Source organism: Anolis carolinensis, chromosome 5, assembly GCF_035594765.1.
Source record: "Anolis carolinensis isolate JA03-04 chromosome 5, rAnoCar3.1.pri, whole genome shotgun sequence".
NCBI lineage: Eukaryota > Metazoa > Chordata > Lepidosauria > Squamata > Dactyloidae > Anolis > Anolis carolinensis.
Genome location: NC_085845.1, coordinates 164,056,182 through 164,076,854, shown reverse-complemented (window position 1 = coordinate 164,076,854; position 20,673 = coordinate 164,056,182). Strand labels below are relative to the sequence as shown.

Here is a 20,673-nt window from a genome sequence, read left to right as displayed (position 1 = left end):
CTGGGAGCTGTATATGCATATTAGAAGCTGATGTAAATGCACAGTAGATCCTAAAGATGGACAGGTGTGCTTTTAATATTAAATTAAAGATTATCAGATTTCCTGTAAGGAACAATCTGATATAAAAAAGACATTTCAAAAGAAGTATAATTAGAAACTTTAATGTTATTATAGTTTGTATATTGAATTCTGAACCATGAAACCTTTAAATGGTGTATCTTAACAGCTGGTAAACTAGCTGGGATTTCTGGGAGTTGTAGACCATGGGTTGCGAACCACTTGCATTACGTCATTATAAAAAATTTAAAACTTTTAGCATTTCAAAAGCATTTTGTAATGGACAATGGACAATGTGTGAAGAAGTTTGCTAGAACCTACCTTCTTTTGGTCTTCACTAAATAATGTAAGACAGGCATGGGCAAAGTTTGGTTGTCCGGGTGTTTTGGGCTTCAACTCCCACCATTCCTAACGGCCTCAGGCCCCTTCCTTTCCCCCCTCAGCCGCTTAAGCAACTGAGGGGGGAAAGGAAAGGGCCTGAGGCTGTTAGGAATGGTGGGAGTTGAAGCCCAAAACACCCGGACAACCAAACTTTGCCCATGCCTGGTGTAAGATCACTGAATACCAAAAAAACAAAACAAAACAAAAAAACAAGAGGAAGAAAGAACAAAATACTGTACTGATTTCACGCAAAAACAGAACAAATGAATTTTCTGTTTTATCTGCTCATATTACAAACTAATTTTGATCCATCTTCTTGTGGTTGACCAACCACAGAGCCTCAAAAATGTTAGACTGGTAGACCTGCAATTGTTTAGATTCAACCTTTTCTTTTTCACGTGGCAGATAGCATACCTCTGCTTTTATTTTCTTTGGAGGATGGGTGGTATAATAAACCCGGTACAGAGTGAGAGGGAGGGGAAGGAATAAAGTTGTAAAGCAAGAAGCCATATGGAACTATAAAGCCACTGTTATTAGCCTTTGACTGTTGTACACTCATGAATAAGTGTATTCAAGATCAGGACACAACACCAATTTGGTGTATGTATATTAAGAGCGTGTGCACATTCCCAGCATATCCCCCCAAGGTATTTTAAGTGTTCCTGTTGGTGTTACCCATGTTGTGTTTTGCTTAAGGTTCTTTAAAGCTACCGTGCTCCATCTGGATTTTATTGGGTATAATAATTTATTGGGTTATTTTTGTGTGTGAAGGCAGTGTCTGAAGGTCATAAAACCCCAGGAGTGTAAAAAAGCTTGTTAAGTTTTGTGATGCCAGTTGATTTCCAAAAGACAAAAAAAACCCCTACATTTCCATATGAATAAAACCATTTGTTATTTATTTTTTTAACCTAGTGCACTAAACTTCTTAGTGCCAAAAGCTGCCCTTCCCATTTCTCCCTTGAGTCATTTAGTTTTAAAAGAAGCTGCAAGGAAAGAAAACCTGAAGGGAAGGGAATTGCTCATCAACATTTATACCCCCACTCGATTGTGTGAGAGGCCTTTTTGTTGGCTGAAGAACACAATTTAGACAATTGTGCCCAGATTCACATACTTGCTTGACTTTGTATACATTTATGCATTGATACAAATGACAAGAGTAGTATGTCATCTGACAAAAGTGAATTTAGTCATACAATGAATCACCTGTAGGGAGACAAACCATCCCTAACAAGAAACACAAGGAGAGTTGCATTAAAGATGACATATTTGAACACTCTTTCCAATCCTGATGGTTGATAAATAAAGAAATAATGCTTTCAATCTATCCCGATGTCTCCAGCTTGCAGATGTTTGATTGGTTAGGGTCTCAGGGGATTATGTGAGAATAAGAGTGAGCTCCAGATTTATGTGTGAAATATACAAGGAGGTATTCCTCCAATTGCAGCATTCAGATTTGCAGATGGATAAGGGTTGAGTCACATGTTAGATGTAAACATGAGTATAATGGATGGATGGTATAAACTCAGCAAAGGCCCTGTCAATACTTTGCAAGTTTTAATGTTAAATACAGATTTGCAAACATATGTTTATAGGCGCTCCAGTCATGCTGGCCACATGACCTTGGAAGTGTCTACAAACAACGCCGGCTCTTCAGCTAAGAAATGGAGATGAGCACCAACCCCCAGAGTTGGACACAACTAGACTTAATGTCAGGGGACAATCTTTACCTTTTTATGTTTATAGGACAAGTACACATGACAAAAGGGGTGGAGGTTGCTGCCACAGCCATATAATATACCAATAATCTTACCCTTGGGATATTTGTCCAGTCCTGGGGAATTTTGACAAACAGGTTTGCTCTTTCTGAACAATGGACATACAGTAGAGCCCCGCTAATCCAAGTTCTGCTTATCCAACACTCTGTATTATCCGAGGCAAATGCTCTCCCTCGTTCTCTCTCTCGCTCACACTCACCCCGCCGGGTCCTGGTGCTGCCCGAACCCAGCCGGGTGAGTGAGCGAGGGACGGAGGGCAGGCGAATGAAGGAGGGCGGCAAAGGCCCACCTCGCTCTCTCTCTCACTCACTCACTCATCCCGCCAGGTCCCAGTGCTGCCATCGCCGCTGTTGGGATCCGGCCTGGTAAGTGAGCGAGGGAGGGAGGGTGGGTGAGCGAGCACCCACCCTGTCATCCGTCATTCTGCCCGCCAGTTTATGACAGATGAGCGAGACTCTACTGTACTGTAACCTACATTGTGGCTGGGCAGGCAGTTTCTCAGAAGACCTGAGTGTGTTTGTTTGTTTCCCAATTGCGCTGTAATAGGATTTCCGGGATGCGGTGGCACATGCTTCTAGGCAGCTTGGAAAGCCAATAATTGAAGACAGGATCCTGAATCAGATCCTGACCTACCTACCTCAGCTATATGAGCTCAATCGGGATCTCTTGAGAGAACTAGAAGAACGTCTGTCTCACTGGTAATTATGCCACCTTTCTTACTAACTGGGATTCAATTCTAGAAAATATTTCACTTGTGGTAATGCCCTTATTTTGGATCACAAAGGTAACTTATTTTGTTTAATATCTAATTTGTAATGTGGATATTTACATATAAGGATATTATAAAATGCATACTTGCAGGTAAATATTACATATGTAATGCTATCGTTTTGCATGCTTTCATATGAGTAATTTAAAACTAGACTAGCTTTTGCATAGCCAAAGAAGATCCTAGTTCCCTTTTCACAATTTATTTTCTAAGACTTGGACCCTTTCTATACTGTTCTATATCCCAGAATCTGATCCCAGATTATCTGCTTATCCCAAATTATATGGCAGTTGAGACACAGGGCTCAGGCTCTATATCCCAGGATATGATCCTAGGTTTTCTGCTTCAAACTGGATTATACGAGTTTGCACTGCAAGATAATCTGGGATAAACAGAAAACCTGGGATCAGATCCTGGGATAGAGGGCCCGTCTGGAAGGGCCTTCATATGATCCAATTCAAAGCAGATAATCTGGGATCAGATCCTGGGATATAGGTCAGTTTAGATCCAGCCTAAGAAATTCTTTGCTGGGTGAATGTGGAATCAGTATGGGAAAATTTGATGTGACATTCACAGGATATGGCCTCTAGTATCATGGGGCAAATATTTCAATCTATGGTCAGTGCATTAAATCAGTTGCTCAGTAGTAAATCAACACATACGGTAGGCAAATCTTACTGACTGGATTTAGATCTGTATGTTTCTAAACAAATAGATCCTGGTGGGATGGAGGTTTTATCTGTATTTGGCAGGTACAAGGTTTAATTCTTCATGGTGGTGAATTCCAGGGTTGACCATCAGAGAATTGCTGATATATTTATGAAAAAGGGGCCTTATTTAAAGATGTATTCAACGTACATCAAAGAATTTGAAAGAAACATCACCCTCCTAGAGGAGCAGTGCAAGAAGAACCCGGGATTTGCTGCTGTCGTTCGAGATTTTGAGGTAACTAAATTTGGCACACTTTTGAGCTTCCACATATCAGAATACAAAACATATCTGTATCTTGACAGAAGTTTTCACTTATTTTTCCTATATAAAATGCATATGAGTAGAGGTTCTATATAAAGAACTAAATCAAAATTCTGTCTGGAGCAAAGTACAATTAATGATTTTGGAACTTCTTCAAAGATCCAGTGAAAGGGAGCCTAGAGGATTTTATCATTAATTTGGGGGGTCAAATTGGCATTGACAAAAATAACTTTGGTTTATTGACAAATTAAAAAACACAAATAATCAAATATTAACCTTAAATAATGGTCTTAAAACTTGTATATCCAAAATATTGGTACTGTCATTATGTTCCTGTGTGGCAGGTGTTGGACTGGATGGTCATAATTGTCTTTTCCAACTCTATAATTCTATGCAATTTAATTTGTCAAATCTTCATTCAAAACTTTTATAGTCATGCGTACACCAGTATAACCTTTTAAAGAACATTAGTTAGGAAGTGTCTGTTTCAGTGATTCTCAGCCTGGGGTCCCCAGATGTTTTTAGCTTTCAACTCCCAGAAATCTTAACAGCTGGTAAACTGACTGGGATTTCTAGGAATTGTAGACCAAAAACATCTAGGGACGCCAGGTTGAGAACCACTGGTCTATTTCCTTTAATAGGTTCATTTTATGAAATTTCTAATTGTTAGGATAATCAATTATTGCAACCAAAATAGTTTTAAGAAGGTTACTGTAGAGCTAAATGGCAGCTTGCAAATTGAATAATAATAATCATCATCATCATCTTTATTTATATTCCACCACCATCTCTCCAAAGGTACTCGGTGCGCTTACAAAGTCACTCCAGGGTGCATATAACATAAAACGCTAAAAACAATACATGAGTATAAAACAATAACATTATAACAAGTCCTGTCAAGACATATAGCATAAAATCAAAATAGCACAATTTTAAAAACAGAACATCTGTAGATACAACTAGCTGCCTTCAATTCACAACTAAAGTGCCAGAGTGTCAACTTCATCTGGGCCCCTTCAGCGTACTCCAGATCAAAAGCCTGTTTGAACATCCATGTTTTCAAGTTGGATCAGAAGGATTGAAGGGTGGGGGCTAATCTAATTTCTTTTGGGAGGGTATTCCAGAGCCGGGGAGCCATCACAGAAAAGGTATTTTCTCTCGTCTCCACCAATTGCGCTTCAGACGGTGATGGGACCGAGAGAAGGGCCTCCTCTTCCCATCTCAAAGCACGCAGGAGATGTAACTTCACGGCTCTTTTACATGTCTAAGTTATGAGCATCCATAGAAATGTTCAATAGATGTTTCTTGGGTCCCATGTGGAGAGAAAGAGATGTGAAATACAGATTAATTAAATTTTAAAAATATATCCATAAATCGGCAGATGTAAGTAATAGGGCGGGGCCCCTGGTGGCACAGCGCGTTAAAGTGCTGAGCTGCTGAACTTGTGGACCAAAAGGTCCCAGGTTCAAATCCCGGGAGCAGAATGAGCGCCTGCTGTTAGCCCCAGCTCCTGCCAACCTAGCAGTTCAAAAACATGCAAATGTGAGTAGATTAATAGGTACCGCTCCGGCGGGAAGGTAATGGCGCTCCATGCAGTCATGCCAGCCACATGACCTTGGAAATGTCTACGGACAGCGCCGGCTCTTCGGCTTAGAAATGGAGATGAGCACCAACCCCCAGAGTCAATAACAACTGGACTTAACGTCAGGGGAAACCTTTACCTTTTTTCCTAAGTAATAGGTCATTTCCTTCTACAGGTATTAGTATGTACTTTGTCAAGCCACCTCTCACACTGAACAGAAGCTGTACTAGATGGTCTACAGCAGTGCTTCTTAAAGTGATTGTCCATGGACTGGTGTTGGTTTCTAGGGGAAAAAATAGTTGATGGAGACCAATTTGATGTTGGTCCTGGCATAATGCTGAAAAATCTGCCCATCTACCATATCAGATAGCTTAAGAAGTGCTGGTCTGCAAGACCTTTATGAGTCAATGATTTGTGCATGCCTTAGGTTCACAAAGAATGGGAGGGGGGGAGGTTCAGTCAGTTTGAAGAGAATGGAATGTCAAGTCTGTCCACTTCTGTTGGTAGGAGGCTTAAGATATGTTGTTTGCTATACTGCAAACAAAAAATTTAAGCAATGATACTTGACTGATGGAAGTAAGGAGGGAAGTTTCAAAATGATAGCGCTGCTGATGTCCTATTGTGCTGACTTTAGTATGTTTTACTTCTATACATCGCTCCAGGTTTTTAAATCCAAGTGATCCTATGGTCTTTTGATAGTATAAATCCAATTAAGACTTTATTTCATCCTGCATCAGCAATAATAGTTTAAACGAATACTAGAGCCTTGCAGCGTTTTAATTTTTGTATACTTTTTATCATGTTTTAATTGTTTTGTTTTATAGTATATTTGTTGCTGGCCCTCGTGGCAGAATGTAAGCCGCTCTGAGTCCCCTCGGGGAGAAGGGCGGGGTATAAATGCATGTAATAAATAAATAATAAATAGAGTTCTGGGTGGTTTGCCTTTCAGACGAGCCCCCGATGTGCCCATCTGGCACTTAAGCACTACTTGCTGAAGCCGGTCCAGAGGATCCCCCAGTACAGGCTGCTTTTGACAGGTAAGAAACAAGCTTATTGCTATTCTGTGTGTGTGCAAAGCTTGGGAAAATTGTCTTTTTGGTCTCCTTGAACAGCCCTGGCTGGGGATTCCTTTTCCAAATTTTGTGTGTGGCAGTCTCATTTTATGAAGAATATTTTAACCTGAATTAAACTCTCTGATAAAATTACTATTCAGGAAGAAAATGTAATTCCCTATTTCATGGTAGACTAAAATGCAAAGGAAGGAAATCATGATATTGGCTCTTTTTCTGTTAAATAAATTTTGATGGTGATAAGCATCAGACATACGATGTTAGACCATGTTTCCACAGCTGTTCAGCCCTGTTCCTGCTGTTCAGGATAGAGCTGTATTGATTTCAAAGAGAAAATGAAGACTCTGAAAATGGATATAATACAAATATTATTCTTATCATAAATGCTGATCTATGCATATTTTGATGTTTTGGTGATGCTACTGAGATTATGTATAGTTTGTTTAAAAATCCATATTCTGCCCTTACTTTGATCTCTTAACACTGGATTCCTAAAATACTTAGTTGGAATTCAACAACACTCTACAGAGTAAGCCTTACTTCTGTGTTGCTGTGGGTTTTCTGGGCTGTATGGCCATGTTCCAGAAGCATTCTCTCCTGAGGTTTGACCCACATCTATGGCAGGCATCCTCAGATGTTGTGAGGTATATTGGAAACTAGGCAAGGGAAGTTTATATATCTGTGGAAGGTTCAAGGTGGGAGAAAGAACTTGTCTGCTGGAGGAAAGTGTGAATGTTGCAATTAATCACCTTGATTAGCATTTAATGGCATTGTGGTTTCAAGGCTGATTCCTTGCTGGGGGAATCCTTTGTTGGGAGATGTTAGCTGGTCCTGATTGTTTCATGTCTGAAATTCCCCTGTTTTCAGAGTATTGTACTTTATTTAGAGTCCTGATTTTAGCGCTTTTTAATATTGGTAGCCCAATTTTGTTTATTTTCATGGTTTCCTCCTTTCTGTTGAAATTGTCCACATTCTAGTGGATTTCAGTTGCTTGCTTCTGTGTTAATACACATTGACCTATGCTGCAAGTCATTTTCACAGTTGTATTTTAACAGAGAGAGGTTTTTTCTTTTCCTCTAAGATCTGGTTCTCCAGCCTTAAAAATAAAGATTTGGAGATATACTATAGGACTACATGTTATACATAGTGTCATGGAACTAGTTATCACACTTTTGAAATGTGATTTAACTTTCCTTCAAAAATTAACATTTTGTTCAAGTTAATTATAAAAACTGTGGTAAAATGACTTTTTGATTTGTAACAATAGTTGGCGGTGGTTCATAACTCCACACCTGACGAGGGAACAACATAAAACATAGATTGACAGTTCCAACTTGTGACCTTTTCCATGCAGAAAATATTGGTGCAATGTTTACATTGTGTTTAAGGCACACAAACACGAGAATTGTAATTCCTCTAACCCCAGTTTATAGTTCCTTTAATTCTGTTTCTGCCATTCTCCATCCTGCTTTAAGAGATAAAACTTTTTACTGCTTCCTTATTTGTATATGGAAGTTGAATGTGTTATACAGATGCTGTTTTACATATCTTGATCTATAGCATGAACTAGTGATGGCCAATTTTCATAAATGGCAGAGGCTGCAAAATCAGATTGTGGGGAGAGTATGCTGCCCATCCGTGATTTAATCACAAAATATTTGCTTACTGTAAGAGAAGATGAAAACAAAACAATGATGTGCTTATGTCTTTTTAATAACATCAAAAGTGATATGTGTGACTTCTTAATACTGGAATAAACATGCTATTTTTTATGATTTTTAAAATCTGCTATTATTTAACTATGTGGTGCTATTATTTGATGTTATTCCTAACAAGGCTGGGAGTGCTTTGCTAAATAGTAACTTCGTGCTCCATTCTTTTGCCAGCCAAATACTTTCTCCCTTCTGAAATGAAAACTTTCCCCGTCTATTACTTTCTTATTTCTGCAGGGTTCCTGCAAAAACGTTCGCTCCTATTGCCAAAGATACAGAAAGGACTGTTTGTGCTGAGTTAGTGAATTCCAAACAGTTCAGGCTTCCTTATCCTGTTTTGTTTTTCTTGTATCATGTTAGTGCATTGGCAGGTCAGAAGCTCTAAATGTTGGTTTTAACCTTGTTGCTCTTAGCCTTTGGAAATGTTTAAAGAGACCATGGAGCCAAATGTAGAAGGAAATCATTTCACAGCCTATCCTTCCTCCATGACAATTGCTCTTCAGTGGGCTGGGTTTTATGTTTTAAGCATTCTTTTTATGGCAAATAGTTTCCAGATTAATATTTCAAGTACAAATAAGAAAACAGGTGATTAATCTAGGTCATGTGTTTAGGAGGGAACTGTGTACAATAAGTGTCAAACATGCATGACTAATTCCAGAAAAATATTAATATTAATATAATCACTGTGTTGAGCCTTAAGAGAAATCAGTTGGTATATAGTAAATGTCTGCTGTGTGATCCAGTACAAAAGCCATCATGGTGATCTTGTTTGCTGTGTACTAATCTTGTTGTGTATCAAATAATGATACCATTACATAAGTGATAGATAAGAATATGTTAGCCTATGTATGTATGTATGTATGTATACATATGTATATACATGTCTTCTTCTACATGGAGCTATGTGCAAATAATAACTATTTCATTTTTGGATGTTAGCAGCAGAGGACTCTATATAGATAATATATAATACCTGTGAACACTCATAGTATTTGTTGATAAAAAGTAAAAAGCAACAATGGATAAACATTCAGATTCCAGTTGTAGCTGCTTTCAAGACACCTGTTCAGTCTTCATGAATTACTCTTGCTCTAATCTACTTGCATGCATCACTGTTTCTATATGGACAGGTTGCTCACCTGTAACCATGTTTCTTCGAGTGTACTCTGTGAATTCACACTAATGGAGAAGCTGCGCCTGCGCAGGTTCCGACGGAAACTCTTCCAAGCTGAAGTTCAAATTTTGGTGGTAACCACGCCCCCCCTTCCCAAGGGGCATATAAGGCGGCCCCAGGCGCCCGCTCTCCAGTTCCTACGCCGCCAAGGCAACGAGAAAGGGAGAGGTTTGCCAGAGGGGAAGGAAGGGCGGGTTTGTGTGAATTCACAGAGTACACTCGAAGAAACATGGTTACAGGTGAGCAACCTGTCCTTTTTCTTCGTGTACTCTGTGAATGCACACTAATGGAGACTGACACGCTAAGGTCCCGGATGGTGGGACAAGGCAAACTCGACAATTTAGTGAATGTCCAAACACATATTTATTAGGACATAATGAGATAACAGTCCCAAGAGACCAGTGCAATCAATTGTCCGAAAGGACCAGTGCAATGCAAACATGAGCATAGTAGAAGAGGAAACATAACATAGAAATTTTTCAATAAACATGATAGAAAAGACACTCAATTGCGTATAGTGCATATAAACGCTCTCCCAGGGGGGAGAGGGACAAACACATCGTGGTCTTTGACATATCCGCCAGGGTCAATAAGGCGGTACGAAGTAACAGAGCAACTGCTCAACATAATCAGGGAAAAACACATCCCTAGAGGTAGGTATGGGGAAGACGACCGGCCGAAACTTGAAGGAGAGGTATAGAGAGTCACCTGTGGGTGAATATAAGGAGAAAAGACGTTTGAGAGTCAGGAGAGGCAAGATGAGAGTACTGATCTTGCGAAGGCCGAGTCCTTTAAGGCTTTATTGTCCAGCCTGTAGTGAGAGACAAAGGTAAGAGGGTTTGACCAGATAGCCGCTTTGCATATGGAGTCAAGCGGAATACCCCTAAGGAAGGCGGTTGAAGCCGAGAGGCCCCTAGTCGACCTCGGGCGGATGGATGGAGGAGGAGGTCGCTTGGCTAGTTCGTAGGCCAACTCGATGGCCTGAGCGATCCAGTGGGACAGTCTTTGGGAAGAGATGGGATTACCCAACTTGTCCTGGGCATAGGCGACAAAGAGTCTTTGTGTCTTACGGATGTCTTTGGTACGGTCCCTGTAGAAGAGAAGTGCCCTTCGAACGTCGAGAAGGTGCAGTTTTTGCTCTAGAGGAGAGGAGGGGTTAGAGAAGAAAGCTGGTAGGACAATGTCTTGGTTGAGGTGGAAAGCTGACACCACCTTAGGGAGAAAGGTAATGTCCGGGCGAAGAACAGCGCGGTCATGGTGAAAACGTAGATAAGGCTCGTCGACCCTGAGAGCAGCAAGCTCGGATGGCCGTCGTGCCGACGTGATCGCCACTAGAAAGGCCAACTTCCAGGAAAGCAGACGGAGATTGGTCGAGGCAAGCGGTTCGAAGGGAGCAGAAGTGAGTTGAGAAAGTACAAGTTCGAGATTCCAGCCCGGCGTAGGTGGTAGCGACGGCGGGCAGATGTTATTGTAGCCTCGGAGAAAGGTTTTGATCAAGTGGTGAGAAAAGAGAGATGGCTGACCGTGGCGTTGAAAAGACCAGGAAAGAGCTGCGAGATAAGCTTTAATAGAAGCGAGAGAGAGTTTCTTCTCGACGAGGGTCATGAGGAAGTCGAGGACCACCGATACCGAGGTCGGGAAGGTGTCGACGTTACGGGATCGAAGGAAGGCGTGAAAGCGAGAGAGTTTATAGGAATAAGCCTTGGTAGTAGACGGCTTATGGGCTGCCCGAAGGACGTCTTGCAGGTTCTGCGGAAGGGAGGCTAGGTAAGAATCCTCCATGCAGTGAGATGAAGGGAAGGGAGGTCCGGGTGAAGAATTTTGCCGTCCTCCCTTGAGAGAAGGTGCGGCGAGGGAGGCAGAGGGCGAAACGTTGCTCTGGAGAGACGAAGAAGGGCCGGATACCACGGTTGGCGGGGCCAGGCCGGAGCTATGAGAATCGCTGTGACCGAGATTGAGAGAAGTCTTTCGAGAACTTTCGGTATGAGAGGAATCGGTGGAAAAAGATAAAGCATCTCCGCCGACCAGTCCAGTAGAAAGGCATCTCCTAGACAGCCGGGGAAGGAGTTCGGGGGAAGTCTCGCCCCGTAGCGGGGTAGCTGAGCGTTGTGGGGAGACGCGAAGAGATCCAGAGTAGGGCGTCCCCAGTCGAGGAACAGACCGTCGAGGATCTCGGGATCGAGCTTCCACTCGTGAGAGGAAGATGTCATCCTGCTGAGGGCATCTGCTAGGTCGTTTTGGGCGCCCGGCAGGTGGATTGCAGAGACCTGTACGTCGTGGGCTATGCACCAAACCCAGAGACGGGAGGAGAGGAGCATCAACTTCCTCGAACCCGTACCGCCCTGTTTGTTGATGTAGAATACTGCTACAAGGTTGTCCGATTGAATGAGGATGGACTTGTGACGGATGAGGCGGGAGAATGCTTTCAGGGCTTTGAGAATGGCGAGAAGCTCGAGAAAGTTTATGTGGTTGGCCCTCTCGGATGGGGACCAAAGATCTTGAACCGTTAGACCGCTCATGTGGGCTCCCCAAGCGTAGGTGGAGGAGTCCGTGGTTATGGTTAGCGACGGCGGGGCTGGATGAAATGGGAGGCCCCTGCACACGTTTTGGTGAGACGTCCACCATGAGAGGGACTGGCGGACGAACGACGGTACCGACAGGTATCTGGAGTTGTGGTGGTAGAAACGGCTTGAAAGTGTCTATAAACCACCTTTGCAGGACCCGAAGGCGCAGCCTGGCAAACAGGGTCGTGAGAACCGTGGAGGCCATGTGGCCTAGAAGGACTTGGATGGCACGGGCTCTGACCCTCCGGGCAGATCGACAAAGGGCGATGTGGTGGCGGAGAGCTAGGAATCTGTCGAACGGAAGTGAAACAGTCTCTGTGACAGAGTCGAAGAGGGCCCCGATGAACCAGATTCGGGTTGACGGGGAGAGATTTGACTTCTCGGAGTTGAGTTGGAGGCCGAGAGATTTTAGAAGACGCAGCGTGAAGGAGACGTGGTTTTCGAGACGAACCGGATCGGGCCCGACGAGAAGCCAGTCGTCCAGATAAGGAAAGACCGTGATGCCATGCAGCCTGAGGTGGGCCGCTACGGCGGCGACGACCTTGGTAAAGACCCTCGGGGCCGTAACGAGACCGAAGGGTAAAACGGTAAATTGGTAGGTTTGGTCGAGAACTTTGAAACAGAGGAACCGTCTGTGCGCCTCCCGTATCGCCACGTGGAAGTAGGCGTCTCGTAAGTCTATGGAGGCAAAGTAGTCTCCCCGCTGCAGCATCGGGAGGATAGAGGCAATAGAGACCATCCTGAATTTGGAAGGGCGAATGAATATATTGAGGGCCCTTAGGTCCAGAATGGGGCGTAGCCCGCCTCCTCTCTTCGGGACTGTAAAGTATCTGGAGAAGAAACTTAAAGGGTCCAGTTCGGGAGGGGAGGGACGGATGGCGCCTTTGGCCAGTAATGCCTCGACTTCGGCCAGTATCTCTGGGGAAGGAGTTGAGTGGAGAATGCGACCTGTAGGTGGGAGGTCCGTGAACTCTAAGGCGTAGCCGTCTTGGACAATGCGAAGAACCCATGCATCTGAAGTAATAGACTCCCATTGATTGTAGAAGGGGGCTAGGCGGTCTGCAAAGCCGCCGGAGGGTCGAGGCAGCGTGGGCTCTGCATCGGTAGCGGGCGAGGAGCTTTGGCAGGGGTTGGCGTCAGGTACGCTGGTTAGCCTGCGGAGGAGCGGGGGTGGTTCGACCGCGTTGCTTTTGCGGATGAGGTCCCCGACGAGGTTGGTGATGGGTTTGATTATTCGAGCCCGAAGGCCGCCTGAAAGAGTGGTGTCTGAAAGATTGCGGCGGGAAGCGGCGGGAGCGGTGCGGGAACCAGCGGGTGCGCTGAGGTTGCGGTTGGTCGCCACATTTAGACGCAAGAATTTTAAAGTCATGATTAGACTTGAGTTTGTCATCGGTACCGGAGTTAAATAGTCCGAGCGCGTCAAAGGGAAGGTCTTCAATGACCTGTCTGGAAGATGAGGAGAGACCCGAAGACCTCAGCCAGGCGTGGCGGCGGATGGATATCGCGTGGGCAATCATCTTGCCCGCAGTATCACCTGTATGTTTCGCCATTTGTATTTGGTGGTGAGCAAGCGAGTCTGCTTCCTGTTGGAGAGTAGTGAGAACGGAGCGGTCTTCGTCCGACATCTTAGCGAAGAAGGGCTGTGCCTTCTCCCAGATAATCTGCTGGTAGGCACCCATGCAGGCTCCATAGTTCGCCATGCGGCAAAGCAAAAGGGTTCCGGAGTAAAGTTTTCGACCCACGGCGTCGAAGCGCTTCCCTTCTCTGTCGGCCGGAGTGTTCGACTGACGACCTGAGGATTGAGAGGCCTTAACGACCAGGGAGTTGGGGTCGGGGTGGTGTTTGAGCCATTCCAAGGTATCATCGTCGGTACGGTACCAAGTCTCGATCCTCTTCGAGGTCGGAGGAATGGAGGAAGGGGTTTTCCAGGAGGCCTGGATAACGTCCAACAGATAAGGCAGGAAAGGGAGTAGCGTGGCCGGCGGAGCTTGGGCCTGCACCCTTTTGAAAACTGGATCAGACACTGCTTTGGAAGTCTGCTTGATCTCCAAACCCAGGGCGTCGGCCATTCTGACCATTTGATCAGAGAAAGCACGAATATTGTCAGTAGGAGAAGGCGGGTCCGCCTCATACGCATCGTGGGGAGGAGAGAGGTCGAGACCGAGAGAGACCACCGAGGCCGAGAGGACAGAGTCTGGGCGGTCAACATCAACATCTTCCTCCTCAGCCCCTTGGGGGGACTGAGGGGGAGAAGAAAGCACAGTCTCGGGAGGAGGCATGGCCTCGCGGGAAGAGAGGGTCGGGAGCCGAGGATCCTTGGAGGCTGAGGCCTGAGCTGCTCGAGCCAGGCGAGCCGTTTGTCTGCCACGCTCCGGTGTCGAGGTGGGAGGGAAGAGCTGTTGGCGCGACGAGTGAGGCGGCGCAAGGGGCTCCGGCACCGGCACCCTGACCACCGTTTGGGTAGAGTGGTGGGGTGAGTCCTGCAGCTCCCCGTCAGACAGGGGGTGCAATGGAGATTGAGAAACATCTCTAGGCCTCTGTGCTGGCACAATTGGAGAGGATCTTCTCGAGGAGGTTGCCGAGGAAGATGGCTGGTCTCTCCTTGAGGAGGCCGAGGAAGAGGAGCGCTGAGTCAGCCGTTTCTTTGTCGGCGGTTGCTTGGATGCAACCCTCAAGGACTTGCCAGGTGTGGGAGGAACCACAGCTGAGTCAGATTGCGCTCGACGAGACTCATCGTGAGCCCTTTTAAAGGCTATTTTGATAGCAGAGGAGGACGGAGGGGAGCTGATACGAGAGCGGATCGAGGTCACCGAAGCCAAAGAGCTCGACGTCGAGGAAGGCCCCACCTTTCCGGAGCGGGTCGATACGGTAGCCGTCGTCACAGTACACGGTGGCTTGACCGGCTTAGCGGCCCTGGAGGTCCTGGACGCCCTGGACGAGACCGAGGAGGCTTTAGCTGACGGAGGCTTAGCTGGTGGCGCCGACATAGCTCTTAGAGCTGAAGACGACGACGTACCCGACGTCGACGGAGTCGGTTCTGGCGCGAGAGATTTTTCGTAAAGTGCCGCTCTAAGCCTAGCGGCTCTGTTCTTTCTGGCCTGAGCTGTGAGAGCTAGGCAGAAACGGCAGGTACTGACCACATGAGCCTCGCCAAGACAGAAGAGGCACTTGGCGTGGCCGTCCGAGTCAGGAATTTTAGCAGCACACTGCGTGCAACGCTTGAAACGAGTAGTAGACATGCGAAGAGTCCGAAGTGAACCTTGCGGCGGAAAAAAAGGAACTGGAGAGCGGGCGCCTGGGGCCGCCTTATATGCCCCTTGGGAAGGGGGGGCGTGGTTACCGCCAAAATTTGAACTTCAGCTTGGAAGAGTTTCCGTCGGAACCTGCGCAGGCGCAGCTTCTCCATTAGTGTGCATTCACAGAGTACACGAAGAAAAAATATATTTAGCTAACTAAGATTATTTTTGGTGTAGACCTTCCATTTGATATTCAAGGAAAGCATGGAATTGGATCCAGGTGTCCAGGCTTTGTGGTAACACGTTTTATCCCAGATCAAAGATTATTCTTGAGGAAAAGCATGTTGACATTTCAAATAAAAATTGTAAATGAAAAAGACTGATTAGACTGCTGAGCTGCTGAACTTGCTGACCAAAGTTCAGCAGCTCAGCAGTCTAATCAGTCTTTTTTCATTTACAATTTTTATTTGAAATGTCAACATGCTTTTCTTCAAGAATAATCTTTGATCTGGGATAAAACATGTTACCACAAAGCCTGGACAAAGTGGTCAGTGGGTGAGCTCCCACTGTTAGCCCCAGCTTCTGCCAACCTAGCAGTTTGAAAACATACAAATATGAGTAGATCAATAGGTACCGCTCTGGTGGAAAGGTAACGGCACTCCATACAGTCATACTGGCCACATGACCTTGAAGGTGTCTATGGACAACGCTGACTCTTCAGCTTAGAAATGGAGATGAGCACCACGCCCACAATCGGACACGACTAGACTTAATGTCAAGGGGAAACCTTTACCTTTAACCTTGATGTTCTGGTTAGTGAACCTGTAAGTACATCCTATCATCTTGAATTTGTGTTAGATTTTGAATTTACTTGGGAATTTGACTTCAAGTTCAGTTAGGTTATGATAAGAAATTCCATCCAGAGTGAGTGACACATTTACTATGGCACATTTTCATGGACGAGAGTCCACTCTGTCAGATGGAAGTCTTTCTGCACAATTGCTCTACAGGTTATGACATGTTCATTTATTGTTCTTCAGGTTTCTGTGTGATGCTCAATCCCACTCAATGTGGCATGGCACCTGTCAGAATCAACATGTGTACAATTACACTTCTAGTTTGTTGGAGCAACCACATCCATTCTGGCATTTGTCATTCTCATAGATTTTGGCAGCAATCAGTCTGTCAACTATGAAAAAAAGTGACATAGGGGGCAAACCTGTTAGTATATAGCTACAGAAATAAGGAGTCAACTTTCTTGCATTTAAATGCCTATTTGTTGTATATGATTATGTGTGCACAGTTATACATTTACTAATGTTTAAAGTTCTGTAAGGCTCAGTAAACATTTATTCTCATCAGATCTTTCAAATACAGAAAGCGGTTGATCTAATTTCCTTCCCATGCCTGCAGAAGAGTCAAGTACTATGCAAATGAAAGTTGGGAGAAAAGATGAGAAGATAATAATAATAATAATAATAATAATAATAATAATAATAATAATATACTTTATTTATATTCCACTCTATCTCCCTGAGGCAACTCAGAGCAGATTAAGAATGCATATAAGGCAAACATTCAATGTTGTCACAGACAATGCATAGATAGAGGCAAGGTTTCCTGCTTTTTCATTTCTGGCATCTGGAGGCTCAACTCAGCCATGGAGAGGTGCTGTTGTTCCATTTTCCATGCCGAGGAAGCTGATGTCCATGTACACTTTCTGATCGAATTTGCCGGCATGTTTTTCAGGGGCGCCTTTACCTCCCCACCTAAGCGGTACCTATTTATCTACTTACATTGCTGTTTTTGAACTGCTAGGTAAGAAGCAGGGACTGATGGCAAAAGCTCACCCGGACCTGCAGTATGAACTGCCAACCTTCCAATCAACAAGATTTTCAATAGCTAGCGGTTTAACCCGCTGTGCTAGCCTTTTATTAAATGCCAACTCAATTTTATGTCTTATCTAATTCCCAAAGAAAACAAAACTTCGTTATCTCCAAACTAATTTGTTCTTTCTTCTTTTTGCCTCTTCTCCATCTGTGTCTTGCATATCACTCAAAAATTGGACTGTACATTCTGTGTGAAAAGAAATTCTGTGTTTTTTTCCTTCTGTTGTTTGACAACTGCAGCAAGGATTGTGGCCTTCTAGATGTGTTTGAACTGCAACTCTCATGAGTTCTAGCCGGCAGAGACAATGATGCGGTGCAGCATATCTGGGGAGTCACATTTTCTTTACTCTGTGTTATATGATGATGAACATGATGAGCCCTTTCCCCATCTCATATATGTGTTTTGTGTGTGTGTTCTCAGATTGCCTGTTAACTTGTGGAGATCTCATAAATTCCATAAGATTTTCTGATGATGGTGGTTTTGCCAGACCTTTCTCTGGAATAAAGCCAACAGCACTTGGTATTCATACATCCATGTACTAACCAGGGCTGACCTTGCTTAGTTTCAATAGATGATGGCTATTAGTGGTGAAAATGTCATCTAGCACACACATAAGGTTGTTTTTTTTTTACATATTCCAGATTTCTTCCCTAAAACATGAAAAACTGCTTGTAAGATCATGTTTTTGGAGGCCCTGGTTGAGCCCAATCCCACATAGATTGAATTCCAGTTGGGCAGTAAAGCAGTAAATATGAGTGTGTCTTCCTCTGTAGGAAAGGGATTTTATTTATTTCCCCTTCTTCCGCTAACTCATATCCTTTGCTTCTTTCTCGTCTTAATCTTCTTCCTGTGTACGTTTGCAGCAACATTCTCTAGTGTTGTTTGTTTGCCCTACTTTCCTCAATGGTTGCATAAAGAGAAAGGTCCTCTCTCACACATGTGTGCGTGCGTGCTATTTATGAGAGAGATTCCCAAAATGTTTTATTTGCCCAAGAAAAAAAATGAATGTTGAATATAAACTGTAAAGCAAATGTAAAAAATGTAACATTTTAAAAATAAGTGTCATTATTTGTGACTGTAGAAGATGGGTGTTAAATGTGTTGTTTCTGTTGTCATGGCTTGTGCTGAGGATGAAGGGGAAGGGTTTCTTTGCTCAGCATCTGAGCCAGGGGCAAACAGACCAGCAGAACAAGCAGTCTGACACTGAGGAACCCACCTCTGCAGAGCAGGAACCGCAGCCCCAAGGAGATAGGGATACAGTGTCAGGGCACGATCAGGGGCTTCAGGAAGCAAATCAGGAACTAAGTATTCCCGGAGGACCAACCGGTGGGATCACTTGGGAAAGTGACATATGTAGCCGGATGCTGGATCAGTTATGATGTTGGAAGCAACATTCATGAAACCATTAACATCCTGAATCTCTGCTGATGAACCTTGATGTCAGTGTGTGGAATAGATTTTGGCTTGCAGCCTCGGTATTGATGAGATTTCTTGGCTTTGAACATTTTGGAAAGGAATTTGGACTACTCTTGTGTCCCACCCTTATTTTGGCTGACTGCTGTGGATGACCTCGGACTGCTTTGGACTATGATACAGTGTGTGTCTGTTTAACAGTAATTTGGTGTGTGCGTTTATGTCATTTCTAACCTATGGCAGCTCCAAGGCTAAACTTATTATGCGGGTTTCTTGGTGAGATTTGTTCAGAAGGGTTTTGCCTTTTCCTTCCTCTGAGGTTGAGAAATCTCAACTTGCCCAAGATCACCTAGTGCAGCATTTCTCAACCTGAGGGCCGGGACCCCTGGGGAGGGTCGTGAGGAGGGTTTCAGAGGGGTCGGCAAAGATAACCAGAAAACACATATTTCTGATGGTCTTAGGAACCCAAATCCCTCCAGTATTTTCTGTTGATCATGAGGGTTTTGTGTGGGAGGTTTGGTCCAATTCTATTGTTGATGGGGTTCAGTTCACCTTTGATTGTAGGTGAACTTTAAACCCCAGCAACTACAACTCCCAAATGTCAAAGTCTATTTTCCCCAAACTCTACCAGTGTTCACAATTGGGGATATTGAATATTCGTACCAAGTTTGATCCAGATCCATCATTGTTTGGAATTCACAGTGCTCTCTGGATGTAGCTGAACTACAACTCCAAAACTCAAGGTCAATGCCCACCAAACCCTTCCAGTATTTTCTGTTGATCATGAGAGTTCTGTGTGCCAAGTTTGGTTCAATTTCATTGTTGGTGTAGTTCAGAGTGCTCTTTGATTGTAGGTTAACTATCAATCCCAGCAATTACAACTCCCAAATGACAAAGTCAATCTCCCTTCCTGCCAGTCCACCAATATTCAAATTTGGGTATATCGGGTATTTGTGCTAAATTTGGTCCAGTGAATAAAAATACATCCTGCATATCAGATATTTACATTACAATTCGTAACAGTAGCAAAATTACAGTTATGAAGTAGCACTGAAAATGATTTTATGGTTGAGGGTCATCACAACATGAGGAACTGTATGAAGAGGTCGCAGCATTAGGGAGGTTGAGAACCACTGACCTAGTGGTTTGCCATAGCTGAACACGAATTCAAGTCCTGGTCTCCAAATCTTAGACCAATACTCAGACCAATGCACCACACTAGCTTCTGCATATTAAATATTGTAATGTCCATCAGCAACCATCTGGCAAGAATAAGCAACTGTGTGTAAAAGAACTTCAGAGGTGTACATGGCAAAAGAGCAACAAGTGTGTTGCTATTAAATCCTCTCCAAATCAACACAGAGCTGAGGGAAGTTCTTCTCTGGAGTACTATGTACATGTTTCCCTTGACCTAGACTAAAAGCATTTTATGCAGTCACTGTACAGATCTAGGTCTGGTCTGTGCTTGGATAAGAAACTGTCATGTATTCTCAAGTACACTAACTTCTGCAGTGGCAGAAAAATGTGGCCAAGCAAACATTAAGTAAATGTATCCTTAATCATGGTTCTTGCTACCTTTTGGCTGGGAAAGGAATGCAAACTTCTCATTTGAAGACGGTATGCTGTATGTGGTCAAACCTTCCCTGGACTCCGTGTTTGAAAGCATGTTTCATAATGGTAGAGCTTGGACACAGTCCTGCTACAGTAAGCACTTCTAAGTTCCTTTTGTAAGAAGTGTGCTTGAGTTGTGTGTTTATATAATTGAACATTTTAAAATTTGGATAGGTGGAATGCAGTAATTAGATGGTTCATTTGGGCCATCTAGTGGCCAAGAGCAAACTGGATCATAAAGCAATTACACTATGTAACAAATTTTGAAAAATTACCTGTTTCTGTTTGGAAGTGTTATTTCCTGTTTAATTGTGTGGTAATTACTTTGAAAGAAGCTGTTATACTCCAGAAATTTCAATTTGTAGTTGCCACAAACTATGTTGGATTGGTCGAGAGACTATATTTATTGAAAAACTATAGCAAAATGTGCTACAGGATGTCCCGCAAAAACAAAGTTTTTGCAGTTT

At 43.9% G+C, this 20,673-nt stretch overlaps 1 protein-coding gene across 1 annotated transcript in view; it reads left to right on the top strand.

Moving 5' to 3' along the window:
* The window catches only part of fgd6 (FYVE, RhoGEF and PH domain containing 6), a 69,214-nt gene that overhangs the window by 34,647 nt on the left and 13,894 nt on the right, over positions 1–20,673 (top strand). The window contains exons 6-8 of the mRNA XM_008110852.3: positions 2,760–2,911; positions 3,771–3,927; positions 6,486–6,573. Of these exons, the coding sequence (XP_008109059.2) occupies positions 2,760–2,911; positions 3,771–3,927; positions 6,486–6,573 (397 nt within the window). The remainder of the gene's footprint in view (positions 1–2,759; positions 2,912–3,770; positions 3,928–6,485; positions 6,574–20,673) is intronic.